Raw genomic sequence first — 25,314 nt, forward strand, 5'->3', positions numbered from 1 at the left:
CTCAGTTTGAACTTCAACAAGTTGTCTCAATCTCCTCTACATGCCTAAATGCACTGAATTGCAGCCATGTGATTGGCTGATTAGCTATTTGTGTTAACAAGCAATTGAACAGGTGTACCTAATAAAGTGGCAGTGAGTGTATACTAAAGACTTAATTATGATATGCCACTCTGAACTTGATAACTTCAGTATGTTTTCTGTTCGCTGAAGTTCAAGGATTCGCAGACAAACACATGATTGAATAACATCATGTCTGTCCGTCTGTGCCGCTCTATTTTTACAAGAATTTGACAAGAGCTGCGTCTGCTCTCACAGCGCAAGACGGCGCCCTGACAAGGTCAAGGTGCACCTCACTCCATGACTCACGCGGCTCTAATGGAGTTTGTGGAAAAGAGGCCTGCGACCCCTTTCAACTCACACTCGTGTTGCACACTCAAACTCAGATCAAAATTAAAAGGATGCTGCCAGGCAAGGTTGGAACTGGTACAGTAAATCAATACACGTAAAAATAATGGAGAGCAGGAACTTTCTGGGAGAGACACTTTCTACCACGTTTGACCACAGTGTTATCTAGCTGTCAATGATTGATACTGTTAGACCATCCGTGTCAGCACACACCTAAGTCGTGCAGACCCCCTTTGGATGATTTCAATATAGCTGCAAACTGCCGTGGACTTCCAGTTTTGGAACTGCAGAAAGCAATCTGAATGGGTTCAATGAGGGTTCACTGAGAGACGAGCAAAATTACGAAATGACAGTAATCTAATTGAAATAGTGATTTATGTCAGTACACTCATTGTGTAATTAGTGCAGTGGTCGAACAGTAAATGCTTTAATTAAAGTTCCCTTTACATCCGAAGATGCTGAACTGATAAATGGCAACCATCTGTTGATGGTCACCGTGGAGTATATATGTAATATAGAGTCCAGCTTACAGATCAATATACCTGTCCACAAATACTGTAGCTTCAGGAGTTTGTGGATGATACAAATCTACTACAATAACAGCAGCGCTGTTCATTTCTGACTGGTACAAGGTAATACATGATGTCACTTCCCAATATGACTCTCTTCACTTCAGACCAGTAAGATAAAAAGAACTAATGTAATTGTATGCTTTTTTTTCCCCTGGCCAGAAGTCTAAACATGACACAGCAGAGGTAATATGAGCAGTTTCTAATTTCATTGCAGCCATTGGTAGAGACAGAAGAAATATAATAAAATCAAGAGCCATGAAATGAAGATTGCCACATTATCAACGCTGAGAAACTCCCCCCACACATCCTGCTGCTACAACAGTGCCACTTCCCCACTAACTGGTTCTGAGCTAAAGGAGCGTTCACAGCGGGAATCAGCCTCACTGTCTTTCGCAGATTACTCTCATACTCCTGACAGAGACAAGAAACGGTGGATCGAGACAAAACCAGACTCTCTGCGTTCAAGTCTTTGCTCGTAAACCAACAGGAACAGAAATCTTCATGGCATTGCTAAATATTACACTCGTTACACCTACTGACTGTACTCTGGAGTGCATTAAATGACGGTACACATGAATCTATAACGAGCTAATGTCAGCTCAACAGGAAAGTGGAAACATGTTGGGAACAAAGTATTGGAACCTGAGCTTCTGGCTCTCATGAATTACTTTTATTTTTTCGTTCACCTCATTATATTCAAATATCCAGAGCAACAGGTAACCTTGACTACAGCTGCAGGTCAAAGCACTTTTTCTCATACACAGCAGTATGCATTTAGAAACTGACTGACGACAATATGAGCCTTTCGGCTCCAATATGTATTCATTTTATTTTGGTTAGGTTATTTGCATTCTTTATTGACAGCAAACGTAGGAGAGGAGGCAAGAGAATGACACGAAGCAAACGTTGGTCAAGTGCTGGCGTCAGGACCTGTTCGTGTTAAGTTTCTGTTCTGTCCAGGGTCCTCTTATTGTCCTCGTCACTTCCTGTTTTATTCTGATGTCTGGCCTCATCCTCGCCTTCTTGTCAAGTTTCCCGTCTGTGTGATTGAGCTCCCTGCCATAGCCCAGTGGTTTTGTACCTCTGCCTGATTTTCTGGATTTGGCCTGAATAAACAGACTCTGTATTTGCCTGAACCCTGACTGTGAATTTGTGTATCCAAGCCTCTGAGTTCGGAGCCTGATGCTGGAAGTTGAACATGTAACTACTGAGCGAATGCCCACATGGCATGTGAACTAACCACTCAACCATTGGGTCAGGTTGGACCCAGGGAAGGACTGTCATGTTTCACAAACCCAAAACTGAGAATAAGTTGTTTTCTTCTAATGACCACAACGGTGACCTAACGTTAACTGGCCACTTATTTATTAAGCATCCCAAACGCATTCCTAACCTTAACCAAAGCAGGATGAGAATGATCCCAGAATTGACAAAGATGGCAGCCTGCCCTAATTGCTGTGGATAACGTGGCAACAACATCTAAAAATACTTACGAGACAAAGGTGAGCATGTTTTGCACTGGGGTATGTACTGTACTGATGTGACCATGGCTTCAGTGATCAGTGTCCTCACTAAGATAAAGGTTTCACCTTGAAAAGTGTCACCAGGTGAACTTCAGAAGATGTAGGGGAGGGAGGAAATCTCAACTAAACTCCAGCAAATCACAGCATGTGGAAGGATAATTCTTATTATAATTCATATTATGTATCGCTGCATGGGCCTGAACTCTTCTGGATCTGTATTTCACCATAATCTGGCCTCCAGCTACATATCAGTAACATCCAGCATGTGGTTTAGCTGTTAAAGACGACACCGATAGGGAGAGGATATTTTTCTCAACTCAAAGCACTCTGCAGCAGCTGGCAACGTTTGGATCATTAGCATAAGCTGAAATCTCTCTTCATTTGCACCGCTTCTCCTTTCCTCTACCCGGTTCATGCTTATGACATCAAGAAACAGACCCCACTTGGTGACATTTTCTCTCTCCCAGACTCTCGTTGGGTGTAATGACTTCACTGACGATGAGTTTCAACATGTATCAGGGCCAACTGTCTTGTCATATTCTTCAAACCATAAAGAAAACTAAAAAAAAAAAAAAAAGTAGCTGCCTCTTTATTGTCAATCTGAATATTGTGGTGATGCATCGTGTGTGCTACAGGGCATGTTGGGGAAATGAAAATCTCCAGATTATGACATATATATGACATAACAGTTTTTAACCTCTAGAACTGAGATCTAGCTAGCTGTAGCGACAGGATGGCTGTGTGTGTGAAATCATGGCAAAATATGGTCCAAGAGATCTAGTAGTTTTGAGTGCTTTCACAGGTGTGTATGATGTCTATATGCCTGTATGTGGACAGGTGCGCAAAGGCAGAGTGCAAAGATGGCTGAGGGCCAAGAACCCTTTGGTGTTGCAGCTGGTCTGATCCACTGGCAAGATGGTTGTTAATTGAGCTGAGAGAACACTTATGATGGACTGCCTTCAGTGCTGTCCTACCAGTCGACATTGGTTTCCTTATATCCATTAAAGTGTAGATAAAGCACAGCTGCTTCCTACAGCACCCTATAGGGCGTTAAGAGCTGTTGCGTCGGAGATGTGAAAGCAAGCAGAAACGGTTAAAGAAACTGGCCTTTGAAGGCCAAATGTGTCTGGGGATACGTTGCTATACGTTCCAGTGAGACCGTTCAAATGAAACATGAGTGAGTCATACATTTCAAGGCTCGTCAGATACCATGGTTGAAACACTCAGGCCAGTCAATGTGGCAGTGCAGTGGTTTCAATTTCAGTGGTTTAAGGGTATTTAGTGACGTAGTGACGTGACGTGCAGATCAATACTAAAATATAGATACCTCCGATACCAGGGCTAAAATCGATTCTCAAATCAAAATATCGATACTTTCGATACTTCAGTCATTCGAGGCAATGTAAGAACACAGTGGAAAGTAAATATGGTCTTATTATTTATCTTTATTCTTTTTTTTTAAGCCTTTATTACCATTTGCACATATTTTGTATGATTGTGTCTCTGTTTGGTTTTACTGTATTAGCTCGGTAGTAAATGAGGCCACTACCTCAATAGTTTACAATAAATACATAAATGACTCTGATTTCTTGCATTCTTTATGAAGCTATGATTTCAAATGCACTACTTTTATTAGATTTACCAGACACACCAGTATTTGTCCAAAGTACTGGATCGGTATCGTCGATACCAGCCAGAATTTTACTTTAGTATTGGATCAGAAAGGAAATCGGTGGTATCGAACATCACTATTATGTTTGTGTGCATCACACACATGAAATTGATATCATTTTCATTTGCAAGCTGGACTTGGTTTGTATTTATTCTCCTCACTGATACCCGTAGCAGCATGCTTAGCATGTCATAGCCACTTCCACTCTTATTGCACCTTCATTGTGTTCACTCCCTCCAGCTGCAGAATAACATGGCAGACAGCGGTGCTTGGTTCCACTACACTGACAGCTGGGGCGCCACGGGATCTTGTGACACGGCCTCACCAGAGGAGGTGAAGTTGTGAGGGAAGTGGAGTGGGGGGATGCATGGCAGAGAGGAAGCAATGAGGGCAGAAGAAGTCGAGAGAGCGAGATAGTAATGAAGGGGAGGATGGGGAGAGGCACTCTGCATTTTCTTTTACACCATTAGAGGAGAAGGTCTGAGCGATGCCCCTCAAGGCAGAGGCAGCACAGTCATCAATCTGCGAGGTCAAAACTGGGTTACGGGAAAGTATAATCTATGGAAAATAGCCCCCGCCAGAATGCTATCCCCCCCTCCCCACACGCACACTCTATTATAAGGAGGCATGTACACTTGCAGATCCAGGATATTAAAGGTTACATGACGTGCATGCACGCTCCACTAAATTCACACAAATACACACATGGCTCCATGCTACATCAGGTCTTCTGTCACAGTTTCACTCTAAGTCATGTTCCATGTTCCAGTCCTGCCTCTTGTATCTGCCCATCTACCCACCAGATGTCCCCGGACTTCAGTCTTCACTCAGTCATTAGCCACACCCACCTCACCTGTGAGGCAATCATCTCTCCTGTGACTAGGCAGAACAAACCAAAGTGTCTGCAACACAGATGAGGCCTAATTAATGTGTAGAACCTACAGCAAAACACAAACTCCAGTCCATCATGTCCCTAAACAACAGATTCTGTACATCCATTTGTTAAGCACAACCTTTGTGGAGCTCCACAACAATTTGGTTTTGCTTGGACGTTGAGTTATCGGAACCTTCAACAAGAGCTGCCTGTGCGTACTGTCAATCTAGGCAGACCAGAAAACACTATTTCTCAAGAACTACAGCAAAAATTACAGATTTACGAAACCCACCTGCAAAGATTAACATATTTTTATATGTAAATCTGTTGGAATTGGCACACTGGACCAACAGATCCTCCAACACGTTAAGAGAGAAGAGCTAGAGCTAAAGAGGAAATGTATGTGCAGAACAGAACACGTTCAAGCATGTTAGATATGTACTGCACTACATATAAGGGCTGCACGATAAATCGTTAAAAAATTGCAATCTCGATTTGCACACGTGATCTCATTTCGAAACACAACGATTCTTAAGCAGTTTATTTCACGGGCGGCATCACAAATAAATCCATTCCTTCACGGATTTTTTCAAGCGCCCCTAAAGGCAGCACTGCAGCTGACTCCTCCCTCGACCTATGGTAAAGCGTCTTTACAACATGTTATTCCGTGAAGCCCGTCTGCAGTTGAGTGTGTGGAAACAGTGAGGGAGAGAAGCAGAGAGAAGTCAGCGATAAAGAGAGTTAAATGGACGCCGAAGAAACCCCAGGTGGTAGTGGCGAGAGTCACCCACAGAGTTGAAGTTCATCAGTAAACATTTACAATAAACATTTTGTAAAAAAAAAAAAAAAATCGTGCCAAAGAATCGTGATCTCAATTCTAAGCAAAAAAGTCGTGATCCACATTTTTTCCAGAATCGTGACCGTATCATACTGAGCCTAAATAGCACCAAAGTTCTTTAAAGGTCAGGTTATTTAGCATCATGTCAGGAGTTGTTATGCAACCAATGTAACCCGTGAGGTGCTCCGTTATAAAAAGCAACAGGGCAAAGGGAGGAGGAGGTGGAGGAAAAGCCTGCCCAAATAACATCGTGATGATGATCGAGACTGATCAAGCTGCACAAATAGTTGTAGAATCAATTATAAAAATGACAACTCTGTAGCTGCCACATTCATTATTGCAGAAATCCTCCTCACTACAGCTGGATGAGCTAGAGCTCCAAAATAAATACATGACTCACAACAAGAAATCTGACTATCAGTCTATATTTAACCTTACCCCAACTTTCAGCTCAGTCTCATGAGAGCAGAGAACTCACAAAATGTAATTTTGGAAATTAGAAGTGATTAGTGTCCTTGGACAGAAATGTTCCATTTGTGTCTTAATTGTTGTAAACAGTAAACGGGCAGTCGTCAGTGAAGTTCTTGGGGGAAAACAGTATTAAAACACCTTCCAGACAGACGAACACTTCTAAAAGGAACCTAGGAAGGCATCGGTTAAAATATTAATTAAAAGAATATAAAACCTGAGAAGATCAGAGGATGGAATTAAGCAGTGCTCAAGGAAAGACTTGGTGGGATAGATGGGCAAGAAACACAGACTAGAGAAAAATAACTGGTGCATCAGAAAGAACGGCTTCGATCGGAGGGAAGGGCTGAAATACACAATTTCGACAGCTCTCAGCCTGAAAATATTATGCAAGACGTGTTGAGTGAAATGAGGAAGAGCAAGAAGAAAAAAAGGGGAAAGGTGGCTCTGAAAGCTGTCTCCAGGTTGGGGAAAATATGCAGAAAAGGAATTACAAATGAGGCGGCAAAAGTTGAAGGAGGGTGGCTTCACATTAAGCTCCTATGTGCTTCTCATAATAAAGGCTGATGAGATTTTACCTCACAAGTCAATCCCTTATTTGGCAAAATGTGCCAAAGCATTCCAAGCTCCACATTTTTTATATCTATAGATATAACTGTGCTGTGTTCCCTCATGTAGCAGGTGCCGTGATGTTTACATTTTTTATTTGGTGGAAATGATAAAACATATGGTTCTGGGTCAATGAATCATTGTGGGATTGGCTCAGACACTTTGGTTCTGCTTGGATGAACAAGCAACACGCTTTAGGGAGTCTGGCTTTTCTTTTTGAATTCTGGCATCACGTGTTTTGTGAAGGCACTATCATGCTTTTGATGGCCTTAAAAAAAAAAAAAAGCAACAGAGAGGTCCAGCTATTTAAATAACAAAAACTGTTTGGGTTGCTAACAGAGACAAGTACTAAAACCTCTGAGGCTTGGTGGTGGTGGTGGTGGTGGTTGTGGTGGTGGTGGTGGGGGTGGGGGTTAATCCAGTGACCCAGTTGTCTAAGTCACAACCTACGTAGTCGTATAATCTCGTTTTGCAGCCCTGCCACAGAATGTTACGTGGCCGTGTTTGCCCTTTCTCTCGCTGACTGGTACATTTCTGCTTTAACGGATGGAGTTTTATTCGTCCAACATCTCCACGGAGTTTTCAAAGTGGATCTGTTAAATGAATTTGTTTTCTAGCTAGTAATTGGTGCTACATTCATCATATTGGTTTAATATGAGCACACAGGCATGTTTTTTAAACAGGCACATACAGTATGTGAATACTGAGCTGTTGCAGGTACATTACCATGCAGAGACCCAGGCTGACATCCATTCATTGATGTAGGACCCTGTTAACCCGTCTGCCTGCTCCTCCCACAGTACACTGGCTCACTCCATCCACTCTCAGAAGAGACAGCAAAGATGAGACATTCTGAGGTTTGCAGATTTATGAGGAGTCGACGTCAAGTTTAAATCCATAAACCGGTATGAAGCAGAACTGAATGATTATTGCTCTCCACTCAGTCTCCAGCTACCCTAAAGGTGCCCCTCAGCAACAAACCATCCACCAGGGGAGTGTCAACTGTTGCAGCTTCGCCACAGGCAGCTCCCATCAACCTGTGTCTCCGTATGAATGTTAAGCACACGTGTGGTTGCAAACGCACGCTGAAATACATCTAAATCTGAGGGAACCATTTCTTTTAAAAGCCCGTTAAACCTTCCCATAAGGGCTGAAATGTTTTTTGAATTAAGGTATCACTGTAACGATTGTCCTGGGGGTGACACTGGAGCAAAGGCTGTGAGCTCATTAAAAACAACATGGCTTATTTCAATGCAAAAAATGCACACGGTTAACTAATTCTGCTTATATCTAACAGTTTGGTGATATTTATCGGATTTTAAATACGGTGAGTGCGGGGACATTTTTGCCAGAGGATGTCGGCAGATTTAGTATCATCAACAGCAAATATCATTAAAACGTAGTAATTATTTCTTGTCATAGGTCCAAGTGTTGGTCCAAGGGAAAGGTTGGCCTGATAGTGGTACGACACAACGTATCAAGGTTCAAAAGTTCGATAAAGGACCAACCTGTGTGCACTGGACACCAAAAAACACAACAAATAAACCTCGAAAAGAATGGGAGAAATGATTCTTTTATAAATGGACGTTCAGAGTTTTCGACATCTAGACTCACGCTGTAGAGGATGTCCACCCAGCCTTCCATGGTGATGCACTGGAACACGGTGAGCACTGCGAACAGGATATTGTCGAAGTTGGTGATGCCGAAGTTGGGTCCGGTCCAGTACTCTCTGCACTGGGTGCCGTTGGGACAAGTTCTGGCTGGGGGCTCCAGACCACAAGGCCAGTCAGCAGCTCTCTCCCCTGATCGAAGGAGAGCAAAAGACAGGAAGAAGATGGTTAGTGTTCAGTTTACAATGCCTTTTAATAGCCAGAAGATTTTATCAATAGATGACAGCAGCAAATTAGGCCACACCCCCTTCTGGGTGAAAAGAAACCACTGGCGGCAAATACAACTCACCCCCATAGGCAGTGTTTATTTTGTGTTACTAGCATTTGTCAGAAAGCGTTAGTCAGGCAGACACATGTCCATCTAGCATACAGACAGAGAAGTGACCCCACTCAGCAGCCGGAGGTGTCACACCAGACATTTACTCTGACCTCACTGAATCTCCATCTGTCACCAATTCATCATTCCATAACGTTAAATGAATGAATCCTGACATAAATACAGCATGAAGCTTAGCTAATGTCACTTCTACAACTCATGGTTCCATGGTGTAATGGTTAGCACACTGGACTCTGAATCCAGCGATCTGAGTTCAAATCTCAGTGGAACCTGAATCTATTGAACTACGTAACGTAGACTGCACAATAACAGCCTTGAAACTATGTTGATGCTGCTATTACGTCCATTCTAAAAACCTGTGCAATACGTGTTTACCACAGCTACAATAAAAAATGTTTTTATTTATTCAATATTTTTTTTAGTATTAATATTTGATTTTTTGTTGCAAATCCTTGCAGATAATACCTTCTTTACTATTTTGTATATACTTGTGTTTTTGTCCAGTAATTGTGTCCAGTAGCTTCAACACACAGAAACAGATATGGGAGATATTTAAAGTATGAAATCATATATATGTATTTGTGTGTGTGTGTGTGTGTGTATATATATATATATATATATATATATGTGTGTGTGTGTGTACAGGAGATATTCCCTTTCTCAAGACACCTGAGACTTCAGTGCTTTCAAATAAAGCAGTGGACCATTCTTGTGGAACTTCCAGCTGCATCTACTCCATCCTTCACGCTGTGGGACACACAGCCAGTGATGCTGATGTTTCACACAGATGTGAGTGTGAACAGCTTGGGAAACGATGTAAAGTATAAAGTCTTTCCTAATTGAGATGCCGGACAAAGAGCATCCAACGGGACAAGCTGCGTGAAACAAAGCAATATGACAACAAGCGATAGGATCAAGCTCAACAACGCTGCACCGCTTTGTAAAAAATGTGTTTTCAAGTTTAGTCAGCTTAGTCTGGATGCGGTCTAACCAAACACCATGGGTCTTACCGCAGAGTTTCCAGAGATTAGGAAGTGACAGAGAGACGACAGGGCCCGGGTGCACGCGGGGAGCTCAGAGTTTGTTTAAAAGATGTGCTGGCGCACATGTCAGCAGATGGGGATCAAAATAAAGAATAAATATGCTGAGTATAACAGATGCCTCGCGCACCCAGACTTTCATGAGAGCTAGTGCCTCGATCACGAGCCGGGCCAAGTTTTAATGATGATTTGCGGAGCCAGACTGCACAGCCAACATCCCTCTGGTGTCACTCCAGTAAAACGTGTCCTTCCCTTTATACTGACAGGTGCTGTGTCAGCTGGACTCGGTGTCCACGGAAGATAACGGGAATGTTGAACCTTCTTACTGAAATAAGAAAGTTAAGGGAAAATACATCGACCAAAATAATAACTGAAATAGAATAGACATATGTTGGTATCTTGCAAAATCAGATCAGCTCAGTCCTATTTTATGTTTATTGTGACCAGAGAACCTTAGGATGGGTAAGTAATTGTCTTATTTTTAAATCACTGTACTCTGTTTTTATATATTTGTTCTGTCTGGTACTTTGTTCTATGGTTACTTGATTTAGTTTTTTATATACTGTTATGGGTTATAGGTTTATTTTGTACCAAAAAACAGGAAGGAGCTATTTATTCTAGCGAGCACAAGCATGGAGACGAACACGGGATGTTGTTTGGAGAAAATTATAATTTAATTAATAATTAATCAGTTAATGTAAATCCACAGAATACCACAGAAGGTCTTAATTCATTTTGGTTTTAGTTCGTAATGTAATTAATGTCACCAGGGAAATAACCCAGTGTAGTCCTCCTGTTTATTAATTGCTCAGAACAATTTGTTTATTATTTATCAGAAGGCAAAGTCTCCAGTGGCAGAATTAAATAGGAGAGGAAAGGAGGAAGATACCAAGGTTTTGAATAAGCCTGCGCTCGCTAGCAGCCACCGAGCGCAGATATGACATGTTATACCGAGGTTTTTATGACTCCATCCGGCTTTACCTGCATATGACTCACTCATTCACGCGAAAACAACTCGGCAGGCCTCCCTCGTAGAGATACTTGTTACCAGCGCTGCTCAGCTTAATCAAACCCTGCTGCGTCTCCGGGACGAAAATAACTCAATAACAAACATACTGTACATTAGCGCGCTGTCACAGCTGCTCACGCTCACACTACAAGCACACATCCTGGGCTGGAACATGAACATTCACACGCAGATACGCATATTTTACAAATGACCGATCCAGTAACCCTAAAGTCACGCCTTCACACTCTATGTGACACCAGCAGAGGGGGAAAGAAAAAAAGAAAAAGCTTCTCATAATTTTGTAGCACCACATTGCACAATGGGTAATTTCAGCCAAGCAGCCCGACTGTTTTCTATAATTACTGTAACGCTGCAGAATAATATCAACACCGTAATAGCTGCCTGCCTTTGATTAATCAGAAATGGGCTTGGCTGCGATGCCAGCTCACACACTGGGCAGGAAACAACCTCCTTCACATCCAGCTCATGCGCTTGCAGTGGACGACCCCTGTGCGAGTGTTTCCATCTCTCTTGAAATGTAAGAAAAAGTCAATTTGCAGATTCTCGAAACATTTTCTTAGAAGAATTTATCTGTGGCAAAAAAAAAAGTGTTTTTTAATCTGTATTGTATAATTTATTCTCATCGAGAAGTCAAGGGAGCATTTTAAGGACATAGCGCTTTACACTGCTCCTCATTTCTGCAAAGTGTTTTTTTATTTTTTAAATGTTCCTCGTACATTTTCAGTGTGCGGTTAGTGAAACTACTACAATCTAATGAGAGGACATACAGACACAAGTAGTCATTTGAGTCTGTGACTGATTGTTGAACACATGGAAGTTTTGCAGAATTTGTTCTTCAACCGCACCAAACGGATGCATTTCTGTGTCTGCGCGCCACATTATCACGTCTGTCAGCGCGAACCTTCTGATACATTTATATTTAGACGCTCGTCCACAGCCTTCCACAGAGGTCACCAGCACATCGGGTGAGGTGTCTGACGTCTTTCATCGGTCGTTTTAGCGGCTCTGACCAGCAGTTTCTCCCTTTTCTTTTGGCTCAGAGCTTAAGTGCACGGCGGCGGCGGTACAGCGTTCGACTTTGTGACTACATTTATGATGTTAATGATGCTCCTAGATAAGATTAATTGATCGACTAATTCAATTTTAAACCAATCAGAAGATGGAGTCATAAAATAATGTCATTGAAACAGCGCCAGTCCGACCTCTAAAAGTGGACAATGATGTGAAATAGAGACGGAAATATGACATGGCAACAATTACACAAAATAATGACTCCATAATCCTTATTCCCAAATTGTTTAATGGTATGCGTGTCTTTAGTAATTACCACAGTTTCTCTCTGGGCTCCCTGGCACTGCTCTAAATATGCTCACTGCTGTGTGGACAAACGGATGAGGGAAATTCAGAGAGCAATGTGCATGATTAAACGGGAATGTTTTGTTCCAAGGCAAAAAAAAGTCCGCCCCCTAGGGGGTCAGCGGAGGTACTGAGGGGGGGTTCGCAAAACCTTTGGTTGATTAGACATTTTTCATACATGTTTTTAAATTTTTCCCCCCAAATTTTAGTTTCTTTAAATACGAATTTAAAGAAATATGAATCCAAACGGAGGCAGAAGACGTTATCTTTTAGTCAGTACTTCACTCATTCAGCGATACACGACACACTAGCCAAGACCTGTCAATCTAAGCTTCCTGTACACAGTAGGCCCCGCCCCTATCGCCAACTACTACCGAGGCCAAAATGGATCACTTTCTTTTATTTTCTTCCTCTGTCAAATGGTCACCCCACTCTTGCACATGTTTAAAATTGAACGAGCGCATTATTTGAATAGCTTAATATTGAATGTGAACTGATTATCATGTATATTTATAAATAGCACCAGGCCATTTGGGGGTCAGTTTGTTCTTGGCCAGACAAATGTTGACCTCTGGCCTAAATTATTTGATTGATCAGTTCCCAACAGACCGACCCCGGAGCAAGTTTTCCCCAGAAATACTTTGTGAGCAGGGAGGAGGAGAAGTTTGGGACGGCTTCCGCTCTAACGCTACGCTTGACGCGCTGGATCCAAATTCTTCCTGTCTGATAAAAAGCATTTCTAAAGCCTCTCACTCACAACTGAAAAGGTTGAGATAAAACTTCAAACACAAACACCAACACGCAGTGTCATCACCAGCAAATATTTCTGGTGCAGCGGGGAGATGAAACGGGGAAATTAGAAGCTCATTATCACCTTGCGAGTAGGCATTTGATCAGGAGGCTGGGTACAAGAGCATGTCGGTGGAGTTACAGCAAAAGCCATCAGTCAAAGCCTGAACACTGTGAAAACGCCATTCATCAAACTCAAGATGTGAAAAATGGCTGTCAGAAATTCTTGCCGTGTGCTTGTTTGCTGCACTGATGTAGGCACGCTGCCCGCAAGCTGTGAGAATGTGCAGCAACTCATAAGCCAGAAATACATACACAACTTATGAATCATTTATGTACCCCTGCACAAATATGAAAGTCAATATATGGTCTCATCTGCAACAACCACACGAACACAGCTGAAAATATGTTGTTTTTTTTTTTTTCTGGCTCGGCTCATAATCAGCGTTGTCACACAAACACGCGCCGCGGACGAGCCGCTTCTCTCACCCGTGTCGATCTTGAAGCAGGTGGTGTGGAACTTGCCCATGTAAAACTCCACCCCGATGATGGCGAACATGACGATGGCGAAGAAGAGCAGCAAGCCAATCTGAAGCAGCGGAACCATGGCTTTCATTATAGACTTCAACACCACCTGGAGACCTGAGGGACAGGAAGAGAGGAGGGAGGGAAGGAGGGAGAGGAGAGGAAATAGAGGGTGAGCAGGGCTCTGTCTGTTCCTTGAAAACACGCGCACCCTCGAAAACACAAAGTGAAAACTTCATGACGCATCAAAGACTAATTTCCGTCATTTAATCTTCATCGATTTAATTAAAAGGAGAAAATGTCATTGTCTTGCAACAATACCGGTCACAGAAGGGGAAGCACAGGTGTATTAATGGTGGCTCGGTTCCATTAGGAGCCAGTGTAAACTATGACAGTGGACCAGCACGCACAAAAGCAAGAACTCCCTCCAAGTTTTTTAATTGACTCAATATTTAAAACTAATTTAGTGCAAGTATAAAATGGCAGCTTATAATGTATGCGTATTGGTATATATCATATACTATACACATGCACCTCAAAAGCTTAATGTTTTAGTATATTATTTAGGTTCGTGACACACAGAGTGATGCATTTCAACCATTTATTTATTTTTTATTTTGTACAATTATGGCTTAAAGCAGATGAAAAACTAAAGTTCAGTATCTCATAAAATTTAGAATATTGTCAAAAAGTTCAATATTGTAGGCTCACCGTGTAACTTTCTAATGAGCTACTTAACTCAAAACTCCTGGAAAGGTTTCCGGAGCCTTTAAATGCTCTCTCAGTCTGGTTCAGTTCTGCTGACTTGACAGTTGTCTGGAAGACGGTCACTGACACCCTCCACAAGAAAGGTAAGCCACAAAAGGTCAACGCTAAAGACGTCGACGGTTCAGAGTGGGGTATGCAAGTGTGTGGAAAGTTGAGTGGAAGGAAAATTGTGGTAGAAAAAGATGCATAAGTGACTAGGATAATCACAGATTTGGGAGCATTTTGAAGTAAATTTGAGGGAGATTCACAAGGAGCGACTGCGGCTGGAGTCAATACTTCAAGAGCCACCACAGACAGACGGATCCAGGACATGGGCTACGACTCTGGCATTCCTTGTGCCAGAAAACCAGAGACCATGTCAGAAGCATCTTACCAAGGCTAAGGAGTAAAAGGACTCTTTTCAGATGAAAGTACATTGTTCATTTCATGCATAAAAATCAAGTTTGGAGGAAGAATGCAGAGGTACAGAAAAAGAAGTGGCTTGAGATCCAGTTCCAAAGGAACCAATACCTTGTTTAATGACCATGGTATCACTGTGCTCAATTGGCCAGCAATTTTGCATGACCTAATCTCGAATCAATCAATCGATCGATGACGACTTGGCAAGAGGAAGATGAAAGACATCAGATCCAACGATGCAGACAAGCTGAAGGCTGCTATCAAAGAACCTGGGCTTCCATAACACCTGAGGACTAATCGCCTCAATGCCAAAAGTACTGAGTGCATACACTGTGCATGAATATACTTTTTAGTATGCCAATGTTTCTGTTTTAAAAATCAGTTTTTATTGGCAATATTGTAATTTTCTGAGATACTAAATGTGGGGTTTTCATTACCTGTAAGTAAGAAATAAACGCTTGAAATACTGTACATCGAAAATATATTAAAGAGTTACTTACTGGGGATTCCTGAAACAAGCTTCAGGGGTCTCAGCACTCTCACTGCTCGCAGTGTCCTGAGGTCAAAGTCTGAACCCACCGTGGCCAAGATTCTGTATAAACACAGACATAAACATGCAGTGAGTACATTTAAAATGCACTATATGTATGTATTAAGGCTGTCACCATGTCAGATTTTCACTTCACGAATATCATGGACATAAAATATCACAGTACCAATATTATCACAACATTAAAAAAAAATGCAATTATTAATGTCAAAATTCAGAAAATGCATCTTTAACTTCATTTATGTCATTTTCTCTCTTTTTGGAGATGAATTACACTCAAAGTAACAATATAACGGAAGAAAACAGTGAATTAGCAGTGTAAAATGAAATGACAATGGCTATTGTGCTCATTTATGTTAAAAAAACGTACTTAACATTTATCTTGCTTATTTAAATAAGAAAAACAACTAAAACACATACATCATTCCTAGGCCTTGGACCTACTGTATATCCCCAAACACAAAGACATTTAGTGCAATAAACAAGAGAAGAGGGAGGGAGGGAGAGGAAATAGAGGGTGAACAGGACTCTGTCTATTCCTTGAAAACACGCGCATAGACAAACTGAAAACTTCATGAAGCATCAAAGACTAATTTCCGTCATTTAATCTTCATTGATTTAATTAAAAAGAGAAAATGTCATTGTCTTGCAACAATACCGGTCACAGTAGGGAAAGCACTGGTGTATTAATGGTGGCTCGGTTCCATTAGGAGTCAGTGTAAAGTGTGACAGTGGACAAACATGCACAAAACCAAGAACTCCTTCCAAGCAAGAAGGTCAAAGTCTGAACCCACCGTGGCCAAGATTCTGTATAAACACAGACATAAACATGCAATAAGTCCATTTACATGTAATTTATATATGGAGATGAATTCCACTCACAGTAACAGTAGAATGAGAAAGAGGTGTAAATGACATGACAATGTTATTGTGCTTTTAGTAAAATGCACATCTCTCGCTTCTTTAAATGTAGAAAAATAATTGAAGCACGTACATCATTACTAGGCCAAAGACATTTTGTGCAATAAACAAAATAACATAGGACAAAACGTGTGCATTAATCATACAAAGTTCAGTCATACACCATGCACTGCACTGGTTTTGACCTCGGTAAAAAGATGATCGTTTCCCCAACTTATTTTGAATGTGTTTCGTTAGTCTATGTGCCAATAACACGCGTTGCTAACATGCTCCATCTTCATCCTCTCTCGCTGATCGTCTTCTTCACCTCACAGGATTTGAGCTGGCAGGAGCTCAATAGCGCCACCTTACTATCAATGTATCACAATGGTATTCTCTGGTCAGGAGTGGAAGTGCACCAATAAATTGTATTAAAGAGAGCAAGTACTGATTGGGCAGCCAGGATTTACACGATAGTATCATATGCGCATTTTTAACACGATATTGAAATTAAATATTTTTTTAATACCACGATTATCGTGAATACCTTTATACCTCGACATCCCTATGATGCAATATTGTTGTTGTACTACTGAAATGCACACTGTAGGGTCGAAACAAAACATGTTTTCTAAACCAAATAACTCCATTTATTTAATTTACCATACATTACACTATACCTCTCCCAATAGAAGTGTCCCAGTGAGTCATGGCGGTGAAAAAGCATGAGCAAAAGCAGGTCCTTCTCTATGTGGAACGCAGCCATCATTAATACACACTTCTTTCTGTACTGTGACAAATCAAAACGTCTGCTGTGAAACAGGTCTGTCAAGTGACTAATCGCAGTTTTCAAGGAATTCAAGGAGCACCATTGCCTTGGGGATTTCACCGAGTTTTACACCATACTGTTTGTCATTTTATGCCCGATCAAAACAATTATTTGTCAACAATTAATGTGTGCCGCTGTCAAAAAATAAATAAATTTAAAAAATGGCACAAGACAAGCAATATCCCACACCTACACACACACTCAGGTTAGCGGCATATGTGTCAGCACGGGCTGCTTTTACCTGCAAGTGGTCCTTAAGTGTGCACGTGTACGTGCGTGTGCATGTGGGCTACTGAGCCACAGCTGGCAGCCCTCATTAAAGGCTGTACACAGAGGGGGAGACTTAAGTGCTCCACTGAAATATATATATATATAAAAAAAACACACATGCTGTAGGCTAAGTAGGAAGAGGGGTAGGGGGGGATATGAAAAAAGGAACATCAAAATGAGAATTACTGTAAAGAGATAGGGGTAAGTGAACCCTCACATGGAAATATATTCTTTCACATGTTCTATTGTGAGGCATTCCTTCACTGACGTATACAAAAATAGTCCCAGGCAATTTTTAGTGTCGACAAAAGACTGAAACATATCGTCCTTTAGTTTCACGCTCGACTTAATTCTGCTGTCATTATGACGAACTCAGTCCAGGGGCAAGGTCACTACGCAAACACAATGTCTTTTAACATCACCTTGTTGCAATGTCTTTTTTTTTTTTTTCCGCTGTCAAATCTGACCAACAATAGAGGTGAGAAAATGATGGCTTGAGGGGAACCCACTTCATAATCAGACGGAAGCGCCATGAGGTTTTCCCTTCGCTATTTAATTAGCAGAAAATATTACGGGAAGTGTTCGGAGGTCTGGAACCGGGATGGTAGCTTCCACTGTGGGGGCCGGGGTCGTGTCCTCACTAATGTCTTGTGGGAATTTGGGGGTTTGAGTGGCCATAGAGGAGTATACATTCATTTACGCGGAGCAGAGCAGGTTTTGAAGGGCAGATCGTGAGGGCAGGTTAAATCCTTTCATTTATGTAGAATGAGGTACTTTGATCGGTGGCTATTTAGCATAATCTACCCCCAATACATTGTTTTGCTATTGTTGCTATTGACTTTATTTTAACAAAATAAAGAGAAGGTAAAAAAAAAATGCACGATAGCATGTATATAAAAAAAAAAATCAATAACAATGGCCACACGTTACATAGTTAGAATTAGTAATTCTATATATTCTTAAATTTGTTCTGAGCCATAATATACTGTAGTAGGTAATATGGTAGTAGCAGCAGACGACCGTACTTTGCTTTTGTGTTGTTTGCATACATGTAGCCCTGGGTGGGACAGGGTAGGGTATTAAATATAATTAGCATTAATTGCATTATATGTAATTAGCATCATCACAGCCATCTGTAGTTTTCTATATGGATTTATTACCTGGGTATCGACATAAACAGTTGTTGGGTTACAATAATCACAAAGGAACTGCACACAATAAGTCAGAGCTGCCTTTATTTTCTCAGGAGAATCAGATCTTTCAGTATTTGCCAAACACAGTCCAGATGTTTTATAAGTCAGCAGTGGCCAACGTCCTCTTTTATGCTATGGTGCACCGGGGCAGCATAGAGAGGGCAGGGGATGCCATTAGGCTCAATGAGCTCATCCTCATCTCTGAAGTGTGAGCGCGTACAATGCCTTTCATCATCGGCACACCGCGCTGGAGTCATCTCCAGCACCTTTGACTCGAGAACGACACCACCGACGTGCCATGGAGAACACGAGAGGAAGTCGTTTCTATGAGGGGCCATCAATCTGCAGCCTTGAAAGGAGACTTGAAGCATTAAACCCAGCGAGCAATAAAAGCTGTATCATGTAGAATACCACAACTTAATATAAAGCTTCAATATTACACTAAATACTTTCAACTGGAAGATGGTAGCCAATAACAATATTATATTGATCAATACACTGGTCAGGCATAACATTATGACCACTGGCAGGAGAAGTATGACCATCTTGTGTCCTTTCTCTGATGAGTCACAAGTGTTTTGGAGGCAAAAGGGAGACCTACAAACTGTTAGGAAGGCGGTCATTATGTTATGCTTGATCAGTGTTGATGATGGCCATATGGCTGCTTAACCAGATGTAGCTGGTCTTTTTTTTCCTTTTAAGCTGTTGTAAATGTGTTTTGAGAAACATCTGGCTCCATATTTCCTATGGGATGAAGAGAGTTCTTCTCATCTTATCGTTTACGGAAATTTCCATAAGTTAATTGCATCCCTCAAAGACTTTGCTTCCTTTTGGTCTATCCCTACCAACTTTGAAATGAAACTTTCCACTTGTTCATTGGTACAACATATTTGAATAAAATCTTATTATTCGTAAAATCCCACATGGGTCTGTTTTATAAGCCTCTCAGTTAAGTACTGTCAGGAGTCCCAGAGCAGGAAGGAAATCCTCAAGGGAGCCGTCGCTTTTATGTAGAAGGTAGAATACACTTGTGACAGACTGAAAGGAATTCATCACATACAGTATGAGCACACACACTCGTATAAAGTAGAAAACAAGAAAGGTCGCTTATTGCTCCCTGGTAACCAGTTGGCATGGTAACCAACAAAGCACATCTGCGCTTTATGGTATTATCATTATGGGAGAAATCCGTCTGCCGGAATGAAAGGGCCCCATTGTAATATCGCTATATTGTTTAGTTTAATTTATTCCACGCACAAACTTTCAGGCTAATCAAATTCTTTGACAGGGATGTATCTCAAAGTGACCCTTTTTACAATCTCCTCATTAGTTTTCCATATGTAATTCTTAATTTATCATTCCACACATCATTTTTCAGCTCTACACTGGAGGCTCGCTTCTTTTCTTTTCTTTTTTTTTTTGGCTAAATCTTCGAGAAGAGCGAGATCAGAGCTGAGGGATGACATAAAGATGACACCGTGATGAGGACGGCAAAGCAGCGCGTAAGGCCTCAGGCATAAAGCCTCTTTCCACCGTACTACGGTAATGCCAGCGGAGATGGTTTCTCACGTAATTTAATTTGTCTCAGATAAGTTTCAGTGAAGAATGAAATTTTCATTCAAACCCAGCCTCAGCCTCTCTGCCTCGTAGTAGAACATGTGTCAGTGGCAGACTGTGGAAGACTGCGATGTAGGCATTAAGGCATCTATAAAAGGAAGAATGCTCCAGACGCAGCTGAAATACTGGAAACATAAAATAAGCAGAACAGTGAATTGTGACAAGGTGGCCAATGTTACTGACTAATCTTCAGTGGTCATAATGTTGTGCCTGATGAATGTACATGTAACCCAATCAAACACCGAGCAATCTGAACCTAGTAACATCTTAAATTTAGCTTCACTCGAGCAAAACCTGCAATATGTTGCTTGTATTGTTGCTCTGTATCACCTAAAATCCCTGTGTACCTTATCCATATTTGTTTATGTGTTTCCAGTCCAACACAGGGACAATTCCTCTTCTCCGTATTATGTACTACTATAATTGACACAGATGTACCCTGAAACCTATAAAGTCGTGTCAAACCAGTGACATTGGTTAATATGTGACTAAAGAAGGATCAGTCTGCTTAGAATAAGCCTCAGTGACACGAAGGAGCTGAATAAAAAGACCATATAAAACATAAATCAGCCCCTGTGCTGTTTTTATCGCAATCAATAACTCACTTTGTGAAATGTGTCTATGCGTGCGCACGTTTGCGGCGAAGGGATGAGCTGCTGACTGTGTAGACAGACGGCCAGACAGGGAGCAGGCCGGAGAAGAAGCTACGAGTTTAATATCCCTTTATCATCACCGCGATACATCCACGTGGGCGCCAGACACCGGCACGGGAAACATGGACGGCGATGCTATCGCCTGTCACTCGTTCACACATACGCACTACTTCCAGCTAGATTGTCACACACAGGTGCAGCCTTTAAAGGATGCTCGAGACGAAGTCAGGCGACTACACCACAACACAGCTAAAATAAAAAGGAACAAAAATCATACGGTTCTCCTGCATGCATTCACATATTGACAACGAAGGCCCGCCTTTCCAGATCCTATGATTCAGCCTTCATCACTAGATTATAAATAGAACCTGAACTGCTTTAACATTGAAGGAACAATGGCAAACCCAGATGGGGAGATATGAGTGATTCATGCTGCCCATCAAAATGCGTAGGAAGAAAATTCACTTCATTAAGCTGTCTGTCATTATTTTTGTTCCTCACGCAAAAAAAATATGTCTGTTTGACTGGTAAGTATGTACCCTGTCTGGTAAATTGACATGCTTTTAGAAGTACATTACACTTCCCTTCACACAGGAGCTTGGCCGGCTTTAATAAACATGAATGGAAGGGTGAAGTGGCCAGTGACTGAAGAAAATACATGTTTTCATCAAAAAAAAAAAAAAGAGCAGGATTAGATTACTATTATTACTTTATACTTTACTTATCCCGAGGGATATGTCAAAAATTCTTGCTCTACAAATCAGTTTCTTTATATGACCAATGTATGACATGGCTACATGTAATGTGGATCAGGCCGTCAGTCATCTCCTCATAACTGCAGTTCTAAGGGGCGTTTAAGCTCATTTTCACTTTTTGCTCAGTTCAGTTCCAACAGGAGACAGCTGGTTTCAGCGTATAACTGCCGATAAACTCTGTATCCTAGTTAGCGGCTAGCTGGTTAATAAAGTTAAACATTTGGCATCTTTTCTGCAGCATTTTGGTGGAGAACAAGTCAGCGCTATTGGGATTGCATTCCCCAGACGGGAGGATCGTATATAGCCTGTTTTTTGTTCACTTGTTTCAGCTTTTTCCATCATTAGACAGCCAGACATACAGTACGTGTGAAACACAATGGGTCAGGAAGCTTTCCATGGGGAGAGAACTAGTCGGGACCACGTCATATTTCAGTGAGCGGGTAATTGATCATCACTGTGCTGCCTTGAAAAAGAGACGACAAAAGGTTCGATATAGGTGAGTAATTCAAATAATGACAAATGTGATTGCGCTTCACGCAGGCTGTAATTAGTGCAATAGTAAATATAGTAAATAATTAAGATCAAATCACCGTTATTTGCCATGTACAGCACTGTGCAGAAGTTTTAGGCAGGTGTGGGAAAAAATACTTTCAATACTGGTGGTATTAACAGTTCATTTTCATCAGTTAACAAAATGCAGTGAATGAACGTGGTCAGAGGGTTGTGTGACCACCAAGTCAGCATCAATTCTTCTAGGTAGACTTGCACAGTTTTTGAAGGAACCAAAGGTCTTCCTTAAATCCTTCTGTCTGCTCATGTAATGCCAGACACGCTCCATGATGTTGAGATCATGGCTCTGCCATCACTTCCAGGACTTCTTGTTCTTCTTTACGTAGAAGATAGTTCTTAATGCCTTTGGTTGTAGATTTGGGTTCACGCTGTAGAATATTTGATGGTATTGAATGTTGGATAAGTATCTGCCTGTGTTTCTCAGCATTGAGGACACCGTTAATCCTGACCAAATCCCCAACTCCATTTGTAGAAATGCAGCCCCAAACTTGCGAGGAACCTCCTCCATGCTTCACTGTTGCCTGCAGACACTCAATATTGTAGCTCTCTCCAGCCCTTTGGTGAAAAAAAATGCCTTCTGCTACAGACAAATATTTCAAATACCTGCTGCCATTTTTCTGACCCCAGTTCCTATGTTTTCGTGCATAGTTGATTCGCTTGGCCTTGGTTCTATGTCAGAGGGATGGATTATTTGGCTGCAGATCACTTCTGGCCAGACTTCTCCAGTCAGTAGATGGGTGTACCTGGGTCCCGCTGGTTTCTGCAGGTTCTCAGCTGATGGCTCTGCTGGAGTTTCCTTGGCCGACCACTGCATCTACAAGCATAGAAAATCCCTGACTTTGTGCAAGTGCACCTATAAGGATTGATTCTGGTTTGACAAAGGGTAGTAACACCAAACACTGATGTGACTTTTGGTCACATCAATGTGGTTTTCCTTTTGTTTGCTCACTTTGCATTTTGTAAATTTTTGAAAGCATTCCATTTACAGCATTTTTTCCCCACACCTGCTTAAAACTTTTGCGCAGTACCATATATACGGTATGCGTGCATGTACAAAGAATCTATTCTCTGCCGTCTAGGCTGGGTTAAAGGCACCTGAGCCGTGGACATAGAGGGGATCGCACCAGCGACCTCACGGCCCCAAAGCTTCTTCTCTAACTAGACAACAGCTTCAGTGCCTATTCAAATTTTCATATCATTTAATTGAGAGGCTATAATTTCATTCAATCTGAAAAAGCTGTCTTTTAATCCAAATCTGCTCAACTAATAAATGACAGCCATCTAGTTGCTACTGGTGGTATTGCTCTGATCTCGCTCTTCTCGAGCTGAACAGCAAAAAGCAACTATTCAGGGCTGGTTAATTTTGGAATGGAATGGGTCCTATTTGCCATTACTGCACTGTAGTCCAACATTTCTAGCATTGCCCTCCCTTAGCTATTTGGCCGGAGCTTGTGTGGGAACTAACGAGGAGTCGCATGCATTGAAAAGCAAATGTTGTTTTTTTATTTTTAAACCGCACCTTAAATGTATTGTGCAAAATGTGGTCAGCTCAACATAATACAAACAATGCCAGTCATTAAAAACTGAAACAATGCCATGTTTTGCTTGGGAATGAAAGTGCCTGAAACTACTGCTAGTTTACAGCAAAGCTCTTTCATGCAGCACCACGGTCAGTTCACTACCCCTGAAATAACCAAAGCTTGCAAGTATTTATATTTGTTAGGAAAGTAGGCTGTTTTAAATGAAACATGTAAAGGCTACCAATGCTAAACAGACTATATTTGTTTAATCTGCACAAAAACAACTTCAGTGCCATTCTTTAAGAGAAACCAGATTTTTCTTTTTCAATCCCAAATTGTTATTCCTTTAAAAAAATTAGACACATGATGATACAAAAATAAAAAAATAAAAAAATGAAATGAAAAAACAGACAGGCGGAGTCGGACGGAGAAATACACTGTAGCTGAGGAGAAAAGGAAAATGGAAAACGCAGCTTTCTTGAGAGGCAGAGTGATGTCGTTTAATTACTGCGACCCTGCCCAGCTGGGGGCCGGGGGGCTGTGATTGAGTTTTTCACACATCCCGGTAAGAGGAGACGGGGGCTCTCTGAGGACAGACAAGAGAACATGGTGCTGACAACCTGACTGAATAACTGCTGTCTGTCTGTCCGCGTGATCATTACCAGCTGGTCACGCACTGTCTGCCTCACCGTCTGTCTCACGTTTGAATCGAGCCGACCGGTGGATCTTTTAATATTACACCTGCGTGCGTCTGTCAGCCCGTGGCTCACAAACTCGCTCCTCCATCATTGTTGGGGAAATCTCTAGAGGCAAAACAGTTGTCAATATGAGCACACGCCAGCGTGAGTCAGAGCTACTCCTTTTGACTGAGGGAAAGAGCATGTGTTAGATAAATGTGTCGGATATCTTGTCAGGAAAGAGTTTAGGACAAAAACAAAGTGGAAGCAGCACATGAGGGAAGTTTAATTTCAAAATCTGCATTTGCTACTCGAGAAGTCCTGTCCTATAATCATGTCAACATTTCCCCTAATTTTTTAGTTAATGTGATATCTCTCTCTATATGTATGGCAACGTCTCATTTCAAGAACTGTTTACATTAATGTTGTGAAGAGTTAGAGTTGGAGGTTCACGTCTCGTGAAACAAAACATATAGTTAATGCTTCTCATTGTTTCTGCACACGTCATCGTATCCTAAAACGATCTCTGGTGTGTCCGTTTCATTACGCGGGTACATGGATGTGTAGGCACACACACAACACATGATGATGAAATTAACCCCATCATTAGACACAGACCATTTCTTGCCAATTAGACCTCGTTTCTAGCGTCTCATCTAATAGGAAACGAGCCAACCAATCATGAGACGGGTTTCCGTGTGTCACATCCTGTTTGCGAACAGAAATGGACCGCGCGCATGTGTGCGACTGTGCACGGCGGCGGCCCGTATCGCCATGACGTTATGCGATGTGAGTGGACAGCTGCGACAGTGAGGAGAGCAAGCATTTCCCACAATGCACATGAGGACAGACGGGGGTACTCATGAACTCATCGTGGCTGCCAGAACCACTCGACGTCAGGTTTG

The 25,314-nt window shown here is 41.7% G+C and overlaps 1 protein-coding gene and 1 non-coding gene across 3 annotated transcripts in view; one reads left to right on the plus strand and one right to left on the minus strand.

The window, feature by feature from the left end:
- Nucleotides 1-25,314, minus strand: part of cacna1bb (calcium channel, voltage-dependent, N type, alpha 1B subunit, b) — a 152,282-nt gene that overhangs the window by 77,610 nt on the left and 49,358 nt on the right. For both annotated transcript variants that reach the window (XM_047569845.1, XM_047569844.1), the window contains exons 6-8: nucleotides 15,376-15,467; nucleotides 13,673-13,825; nucleotides 8,576-8,763 (exon numbers count right to left, since the gene is read on the minus strand). In XM_047569845.1, the coding sequence (XP_047425801.1) occupies nucleotides 8,576-8,763; nucleotides 13,673-13,825; nucleotides 15,376-15,467 (433 nt within the window). The remainder of the gene's footprint in view (nucleotides 1-8,575; nucleotides 8,764-13,672; nucleotides 13,826-15,375; nucleotides 15,468-25,314) is intronic.
- Nucleotides 9,169-9,240, plus strand: trnaq-cug. The gene has a single exon. It is a non-coding gene; the product is annotated as a tRNA-Gln (tRNA).

The sequence above is a fragment of the Mugil cephalus genome, chromosome 19, assembly GCF_022458985.1.
Source record: "Mugil cephalus isolate CIBA_MC_2020 chromosome 19, CIBA_Mcephalus_1.1, whole genome shotgun sequence".
NCBI classification, from domain to species: Eukaryota; Metazoa; Chordata; class Actinopteri; order Mugiliformes; family Mugilidae; genus Mugil; species Mugil cephalus.